General features: G+C 35.0%; 3 protein-coding genes across 6 annotated transcripts; 2 read left to right on the plus strand and 1 right to left on the minus strand.

The window, feature by feature from the left end:
- Positions 1-5,930: 5,930 nt before the first annotated feature.
- On the plus strand, positions 5,931-14,614 carry LOC111805610 (dehydrogenase/reductase SDR family member 7). Of its 2 annotated transcripts, XM_023690739.1 has the most exons (13): positions 5,931-6,043; positions 6,147-6,202; positions 6,301-6,334; positions 6,469-6,567; positions 6,655-6,803; positions 8,989-9,060; positions 9,572-9,610; positions 9,868-9,960; positions 10,354-10,452; positions 12,899-13,000; positions 13,528-13,611; positions 14,161-14,226; positions 14,426-14,614. In XM_023690739.1, the coding sequence occupies exons 1-13, from the start codon at positions 5,965-5,967 to the stop codon at positions 14,510-14,512; spliced, it is 1,059 nt and encodes a 352-aa protein (XP_023546507.1). In that variant the 5' UTR covers positions 5,931-5,964; the 3' UTR covers positions 14,513-14,614. The 2 variants fall into 2 exon arrangements, with proteins under 2 accessions (XP_023546507.1, XP_023546508.1); XM_023690740.1 differs by lacking the exon at positions 8,989-9,060.
- Positions 14,615-15,105: 491 nt separating this feature from the next.
- LOC111805013 (60S ribosomal protein L38) lies at positions 15,106-16,472 on the plus strand. Of its 2 annotated transcripts, XM_023689871.1 has the most exons (3): positions 15,106-15,238; positions 15,874-16,057; positions 16,173-16,455. In XM_023689871.1, exons 1-3 carry the CDS (start codon positions 15,236-15,238, stop codon positions 16,193-16,195), a joined length of 210 nt encoding a protein of 69 aa, XP_023545639.1. In that variant the 5' UTR covers positions 15,106-15,235; the 3' UTR covers positions 16,196-16,455. The 2 variants fall into 2 exon arrangements, with proteins under 2 accessions (XP_023545639.1, XP_023545638.1); XM_023689870.1 differs by lacking the exon at positions 15,106-15,238 and having other exon boundaries at positions 15,847-16,057; positions 16,173-16,472.
- A 1,619-nt stretch (positions 16,473-18,091) lies between these two features.
- LOC111804942 (60S ribosomal protein L38) lies at positions 18,092-19,517 on the minus strand. Of its 2 annotated transcripts, XM_023689780.1 has the most exons (3): positions 19,387-19,517; positions 18,569-18,752; positions 18,092-18,461 (listed from the first exon to the last, which is right to left on the minus strand). In XM_023689780.1, the coding sequence occupies exons 1-3, from the start codon at positions 19,387-19,389 to the stop codon at positions 18,439-18,441; spliced, it is 210 nt and encodes a 69-aa protein (XP_023545548.1). In that variant the 5' UTR covers positions 19,390-19,517; the 3' UTR covers positions 18,092-18,438. The 2 variants fall into 2 exon arrangements, with proteins under 2 accessions (XP_023545548.1, XP_023545547.1); XM_023689779.1 differs by lacking the exon at positions 19,387-19,517 and having other exon boundaries at positions 18,569-18,779.
- Between the last annotated feature and the right edge of the window lie 596 nt (positions 19,518-20,113).

A 20,113-nucleotide genomic window follows, 5' to 3' on the forward strand; every position in this document is an offset into this window, starting at 1 on the left:
TCACAACGTGACATGAAGATTGCTCAGTACTTTCATAGGTAAAGTCGATCTATCGAGAGATTACTGAACTAGACCCGAAGTCTGTGATTGGAGAAGCTCGAATGAAGAGGATCATTATCCACGGATTGTGACTAGAATATAGAAGTTTCGTTATTATTGTGCAAGGATGGCCTGCTCAACCATCACTTGTTGAGTTTGAAAATTTGCTAGCCAGCCAAGAAGCCATGGCTAAGAAAATGGGAGGCATCACGCTGAAGAGTGAAGAAGAAGTGCTCTACACACATAAAAGTCAGAGCAATAAGCCACATGAATACAAAAATGGTGACAAAGGAAGAAATCACCAAGAAACTGCACAATCTTAGAGAGCTTAAAAGAACAACAACAAGAGTTTTCAAGGGAAGAGATTTGAAGGTATTTGCTACCGTTGTGGGAAGAAGGATCCCAAGTCCACGGATTGTTAGTCCACGAAAAAGTCTTTTGAAAGCAATGTGGCAACCTCAAAAAAGAAGATGGAGGATGAATGGGATGTAGAGGTATTATGTGCTATAGAAGAAGACGAGCTAGCGCTCATGGCGATGATGGGAGAACATATCGATTACGAGAATAACTGGATCATTGATTTAGAATACTCAAACTGTTAGGATCGCACAACAATGCAAACACTCGATCTAGATGAACACAAAGAAAAGGATAGAGAAAAAATGCAAGAAAGAATATGGGCTAAAGGTTTATATTAATGACTTTATGTGAGAGAAGACAGAGAATGAATAAAGTACATCTTCAAAGACGGGCACATATATGGTTTTAGTTTACTATGTATAAATATCTACCTTAAATTTTTCTACTCCTTTATACTCTAAATAGTTGTTTACTATATATGACCATTTTTTATATATAGTTTTACTATCTATAACAATTGAATAAACTATAAATAGGCCGCATGCTCGATATTCCAACACAAACCACATGACGATCAAAGTGGCGTAATGAAAGTAGTGTGGCCCTCGGAGAAGAAAGTATTACCAGACTTGGACAACAATGAAAAAATTCTACCACTGAAGACGGGTGAGCAAACTATACACATTTGAGTGTTGATGTGCCTAAAGATCCAAGTAACTTTTGTGAGAAATAAGTGACTCAATCAAGTAAACTCGGTGAAAAAGAAATGACATCTCAGCAACTTAGATGGTAAAAAAGAATCCAAATGTCAAATCAAAAGTATGTCAATACACTATTATAGAAGACGAAGTTAAAGAGCAAGAGACATGAAGAAGCATCACAAAATACGGCTTGGCGGCAAGCAATGGAGGAAGAAATTATAGCCTTGGAGCATATTTAAACCTGCAAACTAGTACCAAGACTAGACGATGTTAAATTCGTCTCTTGCAAGTGGATTTACAAAATGAAGTGTGCCCCGGATAGATCAATCGAGAGATACAAAGTTCAACATGTAGCTTGGAGGTTCTCTCAACATTATGGACTAGACTATGACGAAACATTTAGTCCCGTGGCAAAAATTATTATCGTACAGGTCCTGCTAGCATTTCCAGTAAGTAAGGATTGGAAATTATGGGAGGTGGTTGTGAAGAATGCTATCTTACACGAAGATTTGGACTTGGAGATTTACATGAACCAACCGAAGAAATTTGAGAATGCAATATGAGTCATGAGTCATTATATGCAAAGTTCGAAGAAGTTTAATTTGGATGCGGCTCGACGGTTCTTAAGATATGTCAAAGGTACAATCAACTATGTACTTTTGTACAAAAGAAGTGAAGACTGCAAGCTAGTTGGATATTGTGATGCTGATTATGCAGGATATCATGACACCCGAATATCAAGCACCAGGTATCTGTTCAAGCTCAATTCGACATCAATTTCTTGGAGTAGCAAAAGACAACCAACAGTATAATTGTCAACAATAGAAGATGATTACATAGTAGCTCCTGGAGCAGCTCAAGCAAGTACATAACTAAAACTCTTAACGTTACATGGGGTATTACACAAACATCCAAAGTAAGTCATGTTTGCTCAAGAAGACTATATGGACAAATGAAGAAAAGAATCGGTTGAAAGTGTCGGCCACGACAAATCCAACATGGAGAAAAAGTTTTGATCAAGCTGAGGTTAGACCAACTTCGATTCCAAAGTAGCAAGAACCAATGACTAGTGGGAAAATACTATGGACCAGTCGAAATTATTCAGAAAGTCGAAAAGACACGTCATAAAGAATCCAATTAGTCCGATGGATGCAGACAAGCCATGTTGTTCATGTCAGTAACTTGAAACGTTACTATCCTGATCAAGAAGACACATGACACAAAAAGGTGGTACGACTTCATGCCACACGAAGAGTCGACAAATTGAGAAGTGATTTTCAATATTTCCTAGCAAATTGGAAGAAACTCCTTAATATAGAGATTAGTAGGAAGCACATCAAGAGCCTAAAAATCAGTCTCATCCTACATCGCTGAGTTCGTGAAGAATCACCATCAACCAATTAAGTGGGGGAGGATGTCATAGTCATGCTTGTCCAAGGTGTGTTACATGTGGCCACATGTCGAATGTCTCAGTCATGCTTGTCCTATACTTGTTGTTCACGGCCACACTTGCATTTCAAACCTCTTTTGCTTGCTTGGATGTGTACTTAGGTCTTTACTATTTCTGTCATGTCAATACGGGGGTGTATGACCGTTCACCAAAAGCATGTCACCAACCAAGGCTAAAATGCCCCAAAATATACTATAAGGGGATGCGACTCATCGTCAATTCTTCCTACTCGGTTATATGCTATCAAAGTTGTGGTTGTTGCTTATTTTCTTTTAGACTATAAACATTACATTTTTACAAATTATTTTCAACACATTTCCTCGCTCACGTTTTCTAAAACATTTTCTCTCAAACATGACACAGGCTCAATCATACATCTAAATTATCAGCAACTTACGATTTTCATAAAGTCTCTTAATTAATTTGTCTCTTTATTGAGATCTACAAGCGGGTGGAGGCATGTAAGCATGTATAGTGAGATTCATTTCGTCAACTATTTTTTGTTCCATTTTTATAATGGCCTTAATATTACATGAATTACGACCTACTAGTAAATTTTTAGAAGGCACGTGTCATTCATGTAAGTGCCTATTTAGACATGTTTCAAGTAATCCTTATAAGGATCGTTAGGACCTGCCAGCATGTGAGCATATCTTACCTTAGATTGTTAGAATATGTATCTTTATGATTTTAAAAGGGCAATTTGGATGAGAATGTTAGGTATGTTGTAAAAAATTACAGAAATGCCCTTAGGATGAAAACTTAAGTTGTATGCCTATTTTAATGTTTTCCACCGTGTTAGAGAGGAGGATAAGATGTTGTGATCTATGCTCTCGGTGATTGATGGATGTTATCTCCCCATTGAGTTTGCATGAATGTTTAGAATATGATTCTATGCTCGAGGTGATCGATAGGAATATCTCCCTAAAAAAGCCTGCATGAGATAACTAAATTAAGATTAGAGCGTTAAAGCTGGAGCAATTTACACATTGACCTAGATCAGTATGTTTCCAGTAGACCGAGAACTCTAGGATCGTGAGTAGTGATCATAGGTCTAGACTTAAGTGCACCTAGAGACTTAACTAGCCCCGAGCATTCTAGAAATGTGAGAGGAGATTTAAACCACCTAGATGCCATTAAGAACCTAAGATCTCCACGAAACCCAAGAAAGTTTAAGAGAGCTTATGAGACGATTAGCAACACGAACGGTATGAACTTGAGAAGTTACTACTATGTGTAGAAGCGGGTCGAGAGCTCGTAAACCATTCTTAAGAGGAGATAAAAGGACTACATAAGTAGTTGACTTGAGGAACTACTATTGTGTGTAGAAGCAAGTCGAGAGCCCGTAAACAACCTTGAGAGGGAATGGAGGACTACATAAATAGTTTAGCTCAAGACAAATGATATTATTGTGTGTGAAAACAATCAGGGATCCCCTAAACATACTCGTTGTACAGTAAATCCACCTTGAGAGGGGGTGAGGGACCACGTGGTTGATCGAGTAGCTAGTAGCCACACATGATTACTCCACTTAGATGTTGATTCTATGGTTTTTCTTATGGAAGGGTCGGAAGTCACATTGTCCTATGAGATATGATGATATCGCACCTCAACCCAGGATACGGAATGTTCACTATTGTGTCAATGCAAGCTTAATAAATATGAGAAAATAAAGTTGGTTCACCTCGAGATAAGATTTGTAGTCCACGAGATGATTTAAATTTTATCTTTTTTTTATTTTTTTTTTCTTTTTAGTCTCGATCCTCGAAATATTTAATGTATTAGAATTGTAAAAATATTTAAAATGTGAAACTAATGTACAATAATTAATCGTTTATACATTGAAGTGCGTCAACGTTGTCATGTTCAGTTTCTTCTTTGACCACCGCTATTTTTGTCTTTGGCAAAGATGTTCTAGATGTAACTATCACTATTATTCTCATTGATTTTTTTTTTTTTTTTTTTTTNTTTTTTTTTTTTTTTTTTTTTTTTTTTTTTTATTGATTTCTACGGATCTTTCAAGCTCGAATTTTCTCTTTTGTTATGAACACTGAGCAAACGGATATAAATCAAGGTATCAATCATACAATATAAACTTTGAAAAAGATGGGAAGAAAATGTTATCCGTATTATCAGATGTTGCAATTCAGGTCACATCAAAGAAAAAACTTGGTTTATTCTTCTACAGTTACAAATTTTGGGTGGATAATTATTTAGAGTTATGATGTTCCTTTAATATATTTTAAGGCTAATATTACAAAGTTATAACTTTTGAAATGACTCATAAGGTTTTAATTTTGAGGTTATATGAAGCCACGTGGGTTTATGTAAAAAAGAATGGGAAAAATGCAGTAAAAATAGCATTTTTTGCTTTCCTTTCATTAAGGGGCTAAGTTTGTTTGCATTTATATGTAGTTTAGATGGCATGTTGACATGATGAATTTGTTTGTGAAGTATTCGAATCTCAAAGAAATATTTTTGTCTTGAGATATTTGATCAATAAGTTAATCCGAAATTTACTTTATTTTGGAGTGATTCCTTATTATTAGGGCTAAGTGTTTATATTTTTTTTAGCCAATAAGTTTATTTGCAATTGTATGTACTTTAGGTTGCATGTTCAGAATCATTTAAGTTTGACATGATCAATGTTGATGTTGCCAGGGGAGTGATTCGAATCTCAAACAAGGATTCTTACCTTGAGATATTAGATCAACAAGGTAATCAAAATCTTACTCTCATTATAGTGATTGCTTATCATTTGATATAGAGATTTTCTTTGGATTGATTACTTACCAACCATTCGTCAAGTTGTACCTTAACCTCCTTCCATGCTAGAACCGCTCGACTGCTATCGACCAAGGCACGATATTGTTGCCAAACTCAATGAACAATGAGTGATACGGGTTCAAATTATAGAAAATTTTAAACACAATCGCCCCTCCCCTCCCCTCCCCTCCCCTCGAGTTGTTGTCAGAACCAATTTGGATCGGGTCAAGTTTATCTGAGGTGCAACATTAGTTAGCGATTCGATTGGGTAGACTAAAACTCTTTTACAAGAACTTATGTATGAAAATTCCCTTTGGTAAAGGATTTACAAGATTTTATTAAACCTCCTAAATTATTCCAAGCGTATAGGTTCGGATAGTTTGAGGTTAAGAAAGTTGAAAGACGAAAAAATTCATTATCGAACATTATTGTAATATATAAGAGGCTCTTTTAATAAACCTTAGCTTAGATAATTAATTATATTTTGTTTTGTTATTTAAAATAACCCCTTTGCGTTACATTCAAATTAACCAAAATTCTACTAATATTTATTTTGTGTAATTTAACCAACAAAATACGTTAGTTCTACGGTATATAAAGCCCTCCCCTGTGATTGCACTTGGAACGAACCGAGAGGGGGGTGAAGAAATGTTAGCTGTCGTCTTTTTCTGGGTCTCTTTCTTTCTCCTCCTCCTCCTCCTATTGTTCAAATTCGCCACCGCTCATGGTAATTATCGTTGCAATTTTCATTCCACTATTGTTGAATGGTTAGAAATGTGGAGAATTTCATTTTCTGTCTACTGCTTAATTGCTTCTGTTCAAATTCTTAGGGGACTTCACTTTAATGTCCAAAAAGCATGTCAAGCGAGAGGAAATTGAAGATAAGGTCTGCTAATTTCGAGTTTTCTGTTCTTCTTCACTACTATTCTTCATCAAACTAATGATCATTCTTTTCTTGTGTTAATTCGAACTATACTGAATCAGGTCGTTTGGATTACTGGTGCTAGCCGCGGAATTGGTATTCTGCTCAATATTTTGCGTTCTTAAATTCCTTTTACTATATTGAGCTTTAATAAATCAAGATTCTTCTGCTACATCGTCCGTCTTTATTTGGCATTTTTCGTATCTCTTCAAAATTTCCGTTGAATTCAGGGGAGGTTCTTGCAAAACAACTTGCTGGTTTGGGGGCCAAGCTCATTATTTCTGCACGGGATGAAGCTGGTTTAGAGAGAGTGAAGAACGAGCTCTCTGGTTTGCATTTTTTACGTAAAATTTTGCGGAAGGAAGTTTCCTATTGCGCCAATAATTTTCTCTCTAAAGTAGCTTTTGATGTCACAGGTAAATTTGCACCTAATGAAGTGAAAGTTTTACCTTTAGATTTGTCATCTGGGGAAAATAAGCTGAAAGAGGCTGTAGAGATAGCAGAATCCCTTTTTCCTGGCTCTGGTGTGGATTATATGATCCATAATGCAGCTTTTGAGCGTCCTGTAAGTGACTAATATTTTTTACATATTTACTTGACCCGAATAATGGCATCATGAATTTAATTAATCCTCTTAAGATTTTTAATGATTTTGAAACATGCCGGGAAAGATATTCACATTATACCTTTGCACGATATTATGATAACACCGTTTGAGAATGTCAGTCATCAGTTTTCGATGTTCGTGTTATTCTCATGAACATGTGTACTCTGTTCTTTAACTAGCCTGTGGCTACCGGCAGACAAGTTTCCATGCTAATAGATAACGGCAAGAGCCCATGCTTTGTTGTACATGCAGATGTCAATTTCTTGCTCTATAGATCTCCTTAGTAATGTAGCATGTGATACTTCATGAAATTGACTAATCTAGAATCTCCAAACCAATTCAAGAAGGGAAAAAATAATAACCTAGATACATTTCAACATATCTGTTTAAATAATAAGCCATGGATTAGAGTTTGCTGCTTAGCATGCATACAGGTTGAAGCTATTAACAAATGAGGCGGCAACTTAATTATGTTGTTTGGTATCAGTTGGGAATTGTATTGACTAGGAGTAATCGCTTACTTTTACATTTCTTTTTATGAAAAGAAATCGTAGAGTCATTGCAACAGCCGACATGCACCTCGTGGGGACGTGCTTTCATGGCGCTTTTTTCGGAAGTTGTTGATAACACTGTTCTGTACATCTATATTTTCTTACAGTTCAAACTTTATGCCACACTGAGTTATTTAATTTCCTCTTGGACATTGACGGATATAACCTATGTCATCAATGTAGGTGCAATACAACAAACATTAATGGGCTGGGTTGGCTTGATCGGTTCTTGAGCTTAATTGAACAGCCATACCCAAAATTTTGGATGATTATTGTCCTACAAGAGGAAGATAACACCTTGGTTTAACCAAACCCAACCTTGTTGTGTGAAGTGTGTATGCATTTATGTATGCATGCATTCTTTCCAAAAAAAAAAAAAGATGTATGTATGCATGGTTTGATGCTCTCATATAGTTTGATATGTTCCTCAAAATCTCAATCCTCAGTCCTCGTGCCCTGGTATTCACAGGACCTAGCCCTTCTCTGCTACTGTTTAACACACATATCACCATTGTTGTCTTTACCTGAAAATGATCTCTCTCTTTCATGCCTTCACTATGAATAATTTTCATCATGCTCTCTTTCCGATCTTTATTGCCCGTCTAAGTTGCTCATTTAATGTCATTGTGCTACTTGCTTGCTTTCTCTCTTTCTCCCTTTACATCTTTGCATCAATTTTGTTCTCTTCAACAAACCTATTGAGTTGGATCTCAACCATCGATTGGTTTGGCTTGTACATTTTTCCATTAACTTTTCTCTCCCCTTGCTGAACTCTCACTGTTTGATTTTTGTCTCCAATCAATCTGACCAATTTTTTCTTGTCCATCACCATTTATTTTGAATCTCTGATGCCATAGATTGACTATTACGGGTCCAAGTCTGCGATTGAGTTATGGGTCTCTCGTAAGTGGAGGTAGACGGTGTTTGTATGGGGGAAAAGTAGAATTCTTCTTTCGATCTATTTTGAATAATTGTAAGGCTCAAATAGGGGAACCTTAATACCTCTGAGTTAAAGTAGTCTCATAGTCAAGACTATGTTGAAATTTTCTAGGTACCATCTTCATTGATGTTTATGACTATTTATACAAGTTATATAACAACCATTGCTACATCAATTGAACCATGACTCAATCATCCTCATAAAACAAAGAAAATAACTAAAAATAGAAATGAAAGTGGAGTCCTTACAACATTTGCTACATCAATGGAACCATGACTCAATCACGCCTCCTAAAACAAGGAAAATAAGAATAGAAATGAAGGTGGAAGATGACTCAATCATCCTCATAAAACAAAGAAAATAACTAAAAATAGAAATGAAAGTGGAGTCCTTACAACATTTGCTACATCAATGGAACCATGACTCAATCACGGGGCATTGTCCTCCTAAAACAAAGAAAATAAGAATAGAAATGAAGGTGGAAGACTCCTCCTTATAATATGGAGACGGAAAACAAAACTGCATAAAGAAAAATTCATCCAATGGGTTTCATACGTGATTACTTCTTTCTGCCATGTGTGTAACGTGTGTACATTTGTAGTTCACTGACCAAGCTTGTTCTCCTCAACTCAATGGTTCTTGCTTGATGTAGACGTCCAATCATTACATTCCAGCCTTATCGACTCTCAAGTGTGTGTCTAATGAATTTTTTGGCAACTTTCTGGTGGGTTCATGATGTTGCTTTGATTTTCCTATAGAAATTATGCTTTGTGGTTTTTTTCTGCTCAAATTGTGATGTTTTTGTTGGATTTTTCTTATGTTCCTGCTTAATTTTGGATGGAGAAAAATCAATGAACAAGGTAGCCATTGTGTTTCTGTCCATTTTCTCTCCCTTGCTTTCTTTTTCTTTTTCTTTTTTTCTTGCTGGTAGTCAGTAAAAGTGATGACCTCGTTCAATTCAACCAATTCTGTGAAGTGTACTTCAGGTTGGGTTTTTCGGTTATTCGGATTGGTTTTGCAGTCAAACTTCAAAATTCAGATTGCTACTAAGTAAATGCTTGAAATTGACCCGATCCAATCCACCTGTGCAATTACACCTTTTGTGCAAATCCAATTCTCACAATTGAGTGTAATGATTCCATGGTTTCAAAAACTCCATATGCTCTGTTTTATTTGTCTACGTTTGTTTGTCGATCCTTCTATGCTTTGATATCTGTGTTCGTTTATTGTTACAGAAAAGTACAGCTTTGGATGTATCTGAGGAAAGTATGAAGGTATGAAGGAATAAAAAAGTGACGCACAATTTAGTTTCTGAACCGTCAGTGGTTTTTTATCGAGAGTTGATGGGAGCGAGAGTGTTCATTGAAATTAATTGATTTGATATTCAGGACTATTCATCCTTCAGTTATTGAGATAGCCATTTCTTGTGTTATCTTTCTATTTCTTTTATCAACTCTTGTTAATTATATATTTTGTGCTCAATTCTTACGTCTTTCTGTTTTCACTGTTTTATTTTTTTTATTACAAACAGACAACATTTGATGTCAATGTTCTGGGGACCATTTCTCTCACACGGCTTCTGACACCTCGTATGTTACAACGGGGACAAGGTCATTTTGTTGTTGTAAGTGAAAGCCACTGATACTAGTATGCTTTGCCATTGTTTACTAATTTTAGAGTCATTGTTGTATCTTAAATTGATATGTCACTTGAATATGCTATTATTTATAACTACAAATGTTTATTGTCAGTCTGATCTTCAGGTTGTTACCTAACACTCGGACAGTTAATTTTATCATGAGAATTACTGTTTATTCTTATCTTCGAACAATAATCTAATTTTAGGGTTAGTGATTGTTGCTACATTGTCGTAATTATAGAATTTTCCGTATTTACTATTTGGACCATCGTCATTTTATTTTCCTGTGTCTATCTTGTTTTTTCCCTTTTATTTCCTCTCACTTGTAAGTCTAAATTGTTGATTGCTAATTTGTTGTTTCCTTTTGGATTGCTTCAGATGAGCAGTGCTGCGGGAAAGACTCCTGCTCCAGGACAGGCTGTATATTCTGCATCAAAGCATGCTCTGAATGGCTATTTTCATTCTTTACGATCAGAGGTAAGATAAACCTAATGTGTTTGTGGTAATATTTGAGATTACAGTAGGGGTGTGTTTATCTGTTGTGAATGAAGGAATATGAACATGCCTTCCTATACTTGGCGTTGTTTTCATGCATTTTGGAGTAACTCCTTAAATAGACTAGACTCTACCGAACTAGAAACTAAATTGTTAGTTTTTGAAGAATATCATTTGCATGTAGGAAGTAGGGAAATGTTTTTCTTTTCCATTCATCTTCCTATTATCTAATGTCATTATTGTTCCCTCAAACTATGGTTTATTATTTAACAAAATTTTAGTTTATGCCTAATAATTTTTATTATTAACTTATAAATTAATCCTCAACGTTGATATTAATATCTTTTTTGTTATGTTTTTCTAAAAATGAGAATTAGCCTTTCATTAAGAATCAAATGAAAGAATAACCATGCAATAAAAGACCCACAAAAAAAGGAAGATACCGAGGAAAGGGCCTCCCATCTTGTAAAATAACGCCTATCGAGTAGTTATAAAAATAAAAATAAAAAACCTTTGTAACCGAAGCCCAAAGTGAAACATGAAATCTAGTAAGGAACTACAGGTCACTTGGGTCCCTTTCCAAGCCTCCAAACACTATTGTTTCTCTGACCTTAAAGATCCCACAATAAAGCATACACCTCAACAAGCCACAAGAAATGACCCTTCTCTCCAAAAGGGCGGATGGAGAAGGAACTCCTCGGTTATCTCATACAGGTCTCTGTGGTGAGCCAACTGAAAACCAAACACCTCCAAAAAAGGGAAAAAAAAAATAAACTACACACGGAAAAGTCTACCACCGTTTGAGAAAAAAAAAAACTTATGTTCCAAGAGGCCAACCTCTTTCTAATCTTGTCTTCAACCGGAGTCCAAAAAGCGACTACGTTGGGATTACTTCCAAGGGGAAGGCTTAAATAAGAGGAGGGGAAGGAGACAATGCTGCACCCCAAACCCTTTCTTATTCAGAACCTTGTCAAGGACATTCAAGTCCACATGTTCGTAGGCCTTCTCAAAATCACTCTTGAAGAGCACGCCCTCATTCTTCCTCGTCTTCTTGTCTTGTATGACTTCATTAGCAATCAAGGCCTGGTCTAGGATTGGAAATCTTTAACCTTGTTTGCCTTCTTCTTTTTAGGGATAAGGCAAACATAAATTTCAATCATAGAGCTGCTCAAGATACGTCGTTCATGAAATTCTTTGAAGACTTGCTCTAGATCCTCCTTTAGTCCTTCCGTTATCCTGAAAAAAGGCTATAGAGAAGCCATTCAAGCCATATGATTTACTCAAGAACTCACTTTCTAATTACTTTAAATGTGGAGGGGGAGACCAACTCATCTCCACCTCCCAGTGATGAGGCACCACTCCACACCATGAACAAACGGCTTTGGAAGGGTCATAGAGATTAGTGAATAAGGAGAGGATCTCCTCCTTCACCTCTTTCTCTTCTCGAACAAGTTGGACCCTGTCATTTTCCAAAGCACCAATAGTATTCTTACTTCTTTTGCCACTAGCCATCCTGTGAAAGAATGAAGCATTACCCTCACCTTCCTTAACCCATTCCACCTTTGTAGGTTTCCTTCCTAACTACCTTGACGAAATCCGGCTTAAAGGAATTCCTGAATTTTTTAAGTCTAGTGTCTCCAAATGCTTCTCTACTTCAATCCTTTGAGGATCCCTTTAAGAACCTTCAACTTTTCCATAAATCTGTTCAAGTGAAGAGAAGAGGACTGTATAATCTCATACTGAATGTGATTTATATCCAAGGGGCCATTACCAAGGGGAGACTTGTAAATCTTGAGGAAAACTCTCGAGAAAGGAATCTACAAGTCTCCCTCTTGTGAATGTAAATCTATTATTTTAGGGCAAACTCTCGAGAAAGGAATCTTCATTCATGGTGAGACTTGTTTATTTCATATATATATATATATATATATATATATATAGATATGTATATATATATATATGTTTATTTCATATATATATATATATATATATGTATATATATATATGTTTATTTCATATATATATATATATATATATATCTGTTTTTTTGCTCTTTCATTCATTGTGAATGTCATTAGCAATGAAACAAGCATCAAAGTTTTTTCTTCCAAACATAGCGTAGCGAAGTACTTTTTAAGTCCAAAAGAACTTGGATAATAATCTTATATGTACTTGATAGCTCTAAAGTCACCTCTCATGCCTCCTGAATGTGAAAAATATTAGTTCTATTTGGGGTAGCATTAATTAATCCCTTTAAAAGATCTTTGAACTCTTTCCTGATGTTATAATTGATGATGTTCCATAAGTTTTTTTTTAAAGAATTAGGTTAAAATCTTATACCTTTTCTCTTCGTTTTTTTTTTTCTTTTCTTTTATAATCATGTACCATTTATTTTTCTTTTTATATTTTGCTACAACGGGAATCTCAGCTCTACCATAAAGGAATTAGAGTGACCGTTGTTTGTCCTGGACCAATTGAAACATCAACTGGCTCTGGTGCTGAAGCCATTGGGAAGAAAGGTACATCTGAGGTATGTAGATCTTATTTTATCTTGGATCAAATATGATAAATTTGAAGATCAATTTGGTTTACTGCCATGGGTTGATCTAATGGTCAATAAGCGCCAAAATAAATAAAGCGCATAGAGGGAATGAGTTGGAGTAATGGTGGCCACCCACCTAGCTTTTAATTTCCTATGAGTTCTTAGACAACCAAATCTAGTAGGATTAGACAATTGTCCCGGGAGAATAATCAAGGTGTAAGTAAGCTGACCCATGCACTCATGGATACAAAAAAAAATAGTTAAATTTGATTTAGAACAACTTGTTTTGTTATAGATTGTACATTTTTATGTATAATCGTTAGGGCAGTGTTAATAATCTGCTAGATGACGTTATATGGTAGTTCTGCATACTAATCCTGTAAGGAATTTTGATAAAAAAGAACTTCTACGTACGCTTCTGCTTTCCATTAATTAGGGGTTATATTGCTTGTTGTGTAGCTATGACATGCTAAAGAGAGTTTATATTGAGTATTCTTAATTCTACTTTCTTGCAGAAACGACTTTCATCAGAAAGATGTGCTCAGTTGACAATTATTGCTGCTAGCCATAATCTAAAAGAAGTTTGGATATCATCTCAGGTATCTAGTTGTTATTAAATGATTCACTAACGTATCAGGTAGTATTTATCCTCGTTGATTAAATAGCTTCGAAGTAGACCTGTTCTTTTAATGTTTTTCTTTGAAACTAGTAACGTGTTGAACTACTTTATGCAAACCATATCATCCTTTTAATGCCATTGGAAAACAATGTTTAAAAAAAAAAATAGTCACGTGCATGAAGTCTGAAAACCTTGTCTTGCAGCTGATGCTCGTGAAAAAAGAATGGTAGCTTATCATTGCATTGATATTTATGACTAATGAACCTTGGTTAAACATATACCAAGGGAAATGGTGTCAAACTGGGGATCTTGTAAATGTGTTCTTTTACCTTCATCATCAAATTCTTTGAAATTTTAGCTCCTTTCCTCTTTATCTACAATGATGCACCCACAAATCTTGATCTTAACCATCTGTGTTGCCATACGACATGTTCCATAAGTCGAGGAAATTAATACCTTTCGATGCACTTTCAAAATTCACTTGACTTATTATTTTTTTAGATTTTGATTTGTTGCTCAACTCTTGTAGCCCGTCCTTGCCGTTATGTATTTGGTTCAATACATGCCAACAATCGGCTACTGGCTCATGGACAAGGTATACTCAGGTTTCAAGTTCATAACAATTTTGGTATCTCATAATTTGTGACCACGTAATCTTTGTCAGCGTGTATTAGTTTTGATTTTGCCTCAGATCTTTCATAAATTGTATTGCTCAAAACATTAAGTCTACTCTCGGAAATTGAATAATCTCGATTCCTATTCTCATTGTGTGCATATGTAAAATTTACTTGTAGATTGGTGGGAATCGTGTTGAAGCAGCTGCTAGGAAGGGCAACACGTACTCGCTCAGTTTGTTATTCGGAAAAAACAAGTCATATTAAGTATGATTGACTTAAGATTGGACTCATCCGACTTATAATTCAATTCATCCAACTTGAGCATAGTTCAACATTTATGAATGGAAGGTTTCTTTTCTTTTTTTATTTTAAGATATTTAAAAATAAAAGTTTATATAAACAAATAATATATTAATTATTACTTTTAACAATTTTATTATACTAATTAAATTTTAGATAATTAGTATGGTTAATTAGTTTATTTTTATGTAGACAAATTATTAAAATAGTTTTAACCAATTAAATATAAAAATATGTCTTAAATTTTAGGTTGAGTTTCTTTAGCCATCAATGTCAACAATTATTCTAAATAAATGAACTGAATTAATGAAGTTTTATAAACTTTTTAAACTTTTAATGGTAGATAAATAATATAATAATCAAATTAAATAATAAATTATATATGTTATGTTTTAACGCTACTCTAAAAAAACCTAAAAAGATACCATTTATTAAAATTTAATGTTTGCAAATTATTGGTTGGTGTAAGTAAGCCCAATTCTTCTAATATTTGCGGCCCAAACAACACAAGAACAATTACGGCCCAACAGCATAAGAACAATTACGGCCCATCCGATCCTTTTCCAGAAAACCCTAAAAGAGCTTACCAGTTCACCAACCTCTCCCTCTCTTGTTTATTCGTTTCTCTCATATCCTCAGTTGTCAGCGCCGTTCGCATCACATTTCTTCTTCTCACGGCTTCTACAAATGGTACTTCNTTTTTTTTTTTTTTTTTTTTTTTTTTTTTTTTTTTTTTTTTTTTTTTTTTATCGCACTTGAAATTTCTGTTGAATCCACTTCCTCTGGTGCTTTTGTTGTTGCTGATTTATGTTTGGGATCATGGCCGAGTTTTGGTTCTACACAATTAACAACTTGTTTTACTCATTCATGCTAGTGATCTCTAAATGTTTGGCAATCTGCTGAGTTTATTTTTAGAGTACTTTGCGAATGTTAAAGATCTCCCAGCAGTTGTGGTGAGTTTTTACTTGGATTTTAGTCTTCATCTTGTTGAATAATGAACTGAGATTCGGGTGCTGGTAAGAATGTGGATGAGATTGCTCGATTCAAGTGTGTGTTCTTCGACCTTGTTATTTTGTTTACTATTTCTTGGTGCAAAAGGTTAAATCTCTTTGCTTCCTTTATACGTTTCTGTTTGAACCAACTGGGAAAGCCTTTTGTGATACATTACTGAATCATTTTGTCCGAGTAGTTCTAAATCTCTATGGCATGTTTGTTATAATAGTGTAGTAGTTGATTGAATACCTGAACTGAGTTGGATTTGTATGTTTGGAGTTGTTGTTGGAGAATAAAGAGTTGATTTTGGGTATGTATATATGGATGGACAGCCGAAGCAAATCCATGAGATAAAGGACTTCCTTCTGACTGCAAGAAGGAAGGATGCGCGGTCAGTTAAAATCAAGAGGAGCAAGGATGTAGTGAAGTTCAAGGTTCGGTGCTCAAAGTACCTTTACACGCTCTGCGTCTTTGACTCTGAGAAGGCTGATAAATTGAAGCAGTCTCTTCCACCAGGTATTCATTCATTCATTCATTCATTCATTCATTCTTTTAGGTTCTTTTCAAATACGTTGTGTTGTTGAAGCCTTTTATTTAATTTTATACATATTTTTGGTTTAAACTGCTGTAGGTTTGAGTGTGCAAGATCTTTGAACAAAGTAGTGTGGGTGACCTTTCTTTGAACAAAATCAATCAGGAGGCTGAAAAGAAAAACGTTTGGCAGTAGTCAGTCTATTTCTTTTCTTATTTATTTTCAATCATTGAATGAATGAATGAATGTCTTAATTTTTATAGGGACTGCTGGTGTTCTTGGCATTAATAGGACTGTGTTTCTTTTATTCTATGAACCTTTTCAAATTTTCGACCGTCTGAGATTGGTTTGTCGTTGAGTCCATTCCAAACTTTGATTATCATTAGCCCTACTTTTTTTTTTCTTTTTTGCCCCTTCTGTTCAAACATCCCACCTTCGAAAGGTTACTTTTGCTTATCAGAATTCTGTAGGCTACGAATGAGTTTGCCGTTGGACAGTTTTGGTCTGGTGTACGGTCTACATGGTCCGGGGGATGAGGGTATTTTTTTGGACCAACTCGAAGTCCCTATTTTTTTTTTTTTGCTTAGTGATGTTACACATCCATGTTTTAAAGATATATTAAAAAAAACTATAATAAACACTTTTAAAATACATTCATTTAAAATAAGAAATTGTAAAAAATTCACAATAAACACTTTTAAAATTGCCTTTAAGATAAGAAATCGTAAATAACATAGTTTATTTTAACATGAAATATGAATAAAGAACCTATCAACTACTAACATGAAAATGAAAATGCACATTACTATCCTTTACTTATATGGTTATTCTCGCATTCATGTCGTGTAGGGGCGCTTAAGGTAGTATGTAACTTGTGTATTTTAAGAAATATTCATTAAGTCATCCCAAGGTTAATAATGCAATTACACATAATATGATTAGGAACCTATCTTTTAAAACTGTAACATTTCAATTCGAGGCAGGGTTGTTTGGATGCATGATACTCCTTCACACACAGCCCATGTACGCGCACATGGGCCCACCAGGCGGGCTCGTATACGTACCTTTTGGGCCTGACTTGGTCGGACACAACGCAATTACACGCCACCGAGTGTCACAAAAAAGGAAAAATTCGCATAATATCATGACGAACATATATATCAAAAGTACAGGTCTGTACTAACATGACATACTGTGGAAGTATTTTAGTGCACTTGATTACATACGAGCACGAGGTTTCATGATTTTCATTCATAACATAATATTAATCTCATTTCCTTTCTCTTTTCATCCATGAAATATTTCATATATGCTTCGTGTATACATGACAATGATCATATGATCCATCACATAACTTTACGAAACAATATATAACATGAAGTACATAGTAATTCCTTTCATTTACAACATGACGTAATGATTATCACATGCATACAGATCATAGCATCATATGTCACATTACATAGAACACATACACATAACACAAACAACATGGTGTGTGAGGGGACAGAGCATTCACCATCATACATCATTCAACTATCTAATTTCAAATGTAAGGTTACTTACTTGATTAGCTAAGTTGATGTTACAACAAATTTATCTTTAATGAAAGTTCGATGATACATATGTTAGACTTCATGCAAACATTAGAATTTTGCACAAGTAGAGTCTTGAATATTTATCTGCTTTTGTTATAATATTATTTATATATCAGTTTTGTTTTTTCTGTTTGGTTTTTTTTTTCTTTCTTTCCTTCTAAAAAATGCTATTGATCCCAACGATTTCTTGAAGTACAACTTAATAACATACTATCAAGCAACAAGCAACAAGCAACAAGCAACATCTCTTCTGCAGAAACAACCTTCAATGAAACAATAATAGCTTCTATGAATGTTCAAAAGCGGATCCACTTCTGAATGCAACATCTCTCCGTATGATTAGGAATTGGATGAATTACTTTTACTGACTCTTTATGTTTGCTTTTCTTTTGTTACATATGAAGAGTTAACCTTTTTGAATGAACAGAAAATGATGTTTGGTTATCTAACAAACAAACAGAGAAGGAATACCTTCATAACGTTTTTGTTTGAACAGAAGGGGCAAAAAAAAAGAGGGCTAATGATAATTGAAGCAAAGGAATGGAATCAACGACGTACCGATCTCAGACGGTTGAACATTTTGAAAAGGTACTGTAAGTCCTATTAATGCCGAGAACACCAGCAGTCCCTATAAAAATCCTAAACAAGACATTCATTCAATGGTTGAAAATAAATAAGAAAGTTCTATTGCCAAACGTTTTTCTCTTCAGCCTCCTGATTGATTTTGTGCAAAGAAAGATCACCCAAAACCACACACACTACTTTGTTCAAAGATCTTGCACACTCAAACCTACAGCAGTTTAAACCAAAAGTATGTATAAAATTAAATAAAAGGCTTCAACAACATAACATATTTGAAAAGAACCTAAAAGAATGAATGAATGAATGAATGAATACCTGGTGGAAGAGACTGCTTCAATTTATCAGCCTTCTCAGAGTCAAAGACGCAGAGCGTGTAAAGGTACTTTGAGCACCGAACCTTGAACTTCACTACATCCTTGCTCCTCTTGATTTTAACTGACCGCGCATCCTTCCTTCTTGCAGTCAGAAGGAAGTCCTTTATCTCATGGATTTGCTTCGGCTGTCCATCCATATATACATACCCAAAATCAACTCTTTATTCTCCAACAACAACTCCAAACATACAAATCCAACTCAGTTCAGGTATTCAATCAACTACTACACTATTATAACAAACATGCCATAGAGATTTAGAACTACTCGGACAAAATGATTCAGTAATGTATCACAAAAGGCTTTCCCAGTTGGTTCAAACAGAAACGTATAAAGGAAGCAAAGAGATTTAACCTTTTGCACCAAGAAATAGTAAACAAAATAACAAGGTCGAAGAACACACACTTGAATCGAGCAATCTCATCCACATTCTTACCAGCACCCGAATCTCAGTTCATTATTCAACAAGATGAAGACTAAAATCCAAGTAAAAACTCACCACAACTGCTGGGAGATCTTTAACATTCGCAAAGTACTCTAAAAATAAACTCAGCAGATTGCCAAACATTTAGAGATCACTAGCATGAATGAGTAAAAAAAGTTGTTAATCGTGTAGAACCAAAACTCGGCCATGACGCCCAACACAAATCAGCAACAACAAAGCAGCAGAGCAAGTGGATTCAACAGAAATTTCAAGAGTGATAAAAAAAAAAAGCGCCATTAAAATGCAGGGAAGAAAATTGTGGTAATAGAAGAAGTACCATTTGTAGGAGGCGTGAGAAGAAGAAATGTGATGCGAACGGCACTGGCAACTGAGGATATGAGAGAAACGAATGAACAAGGAAGGGAGAGGATGGTAACTGGTAAGCTTTTTTAGGGTTTTCTGGAAAAGGATCGGATGGGCCGTAAATCTTGTTATGCACGTTGGGCCCCAAATATTATAAGAATTGGGCTTACGTGGATCAACCAATAAATTTGCAAAGAAAGAAATTGTATGTTGTTGTCCGCTTGGTTGGATTGAGTCGGGTTCGATCATTTTATAGACCCAATGTTCGTTAAAAGAATGAACTCAATCCATTCAAGATCATAAATTTTTTTAACTAGATTAGTTTGGGTTGTTCAAGTCACTTAATAGATGCACCCCAACGAAACCCTCTAATAAATTTACTCGTATTGTCTTTGTATTGATACAAAGACAGAAGCGTGAGTTAAATCTCTAAATAAATTGAATTGCTCGAGATTCAAATAACGTTAAACTAATTCACTAAATAAAATTTGCTGTGCATGACATTTTAATGCATCATATTATGGCATGTCAATATTATATATGAAAATTTGTGGTTATCAGACTCTATTCAGTAGCTAAACCAAATATGAACCAAATGACCTTCAAATGTTACAAAACCTTATGAGACACCTTATTTCATTGTTTTTAAGGATTATGTTAATTTTGAGAATCATTGGATCATGTTTGGAGCTTGAACCAAG

Source organism: Cucurbita pepo, chromosome LG11 (genome assembly GCF_002806865.2).
Source record: "Cucurbita pepo subsp. pepo cultivar mu-cu-16 chromosome LG11, ASM280686v2, whole genome shotgun sequence".
Taxonomy (NCBI): Eukaryota; Viridiplantae; Streptophyta; class Magnoliopsida; order Cucurbitales; family Cucurbitaceae; genus Cucurbita; species Cucurbita pepo.

Bases quoted from the DNA above. Each gene is read 5' to 3' on its own strand.
- LOC111805610 (XM_023690739.1), top strand. From the start codon at position 5,965: ATGTTAGCTGTCGTCTTTTTCTGGGTCTCTTTCTTTCTCCTCCTCCTC. The intron at 6,044-6,146 runs GTAATTATCGTT...TCAAATTCTTAG, and splicing joins CAAATTCGCCACCGCTCATG to GGGACTTCACTTTAATGTCC. The intron at 13,001-13,527 runs GTATGTAGATCT...ACTTTCTTGCAG, and splicing joins GGAAGAAAGGTACATCTGAG to AAACGACTTTCATCAGAAAG.
- LOC111805013 (XM_023689870.1), top strand. From the start codon at position 15,862: ATGGATGGACAGCCGAAGCAAATCCATGAGATAAAGGACTTCCTTCTG. The intron at 16,058-16,172 runs GTATTCATTCAT...AAACTGCTGTAG, and splicing joins GAAGCAGTCTCTTCCACCAG to GTTTGAGTGTGCAAGATCTT.
- LOC111804942 (XM_023689779.1), bottom strand. From the start codon at position 18,764: ATGGATGGACAGCCGAAGCAAATCCATGAGATAAAGGACTTCCTTCTG. The intron at 18,462-18,568 runs GTATTCATTCAT...AAACTGCTGTAG, and splicing joins GAAGCAGTCTCTTCCACCAG to GTTTGAGTGTGCAAGATCTT.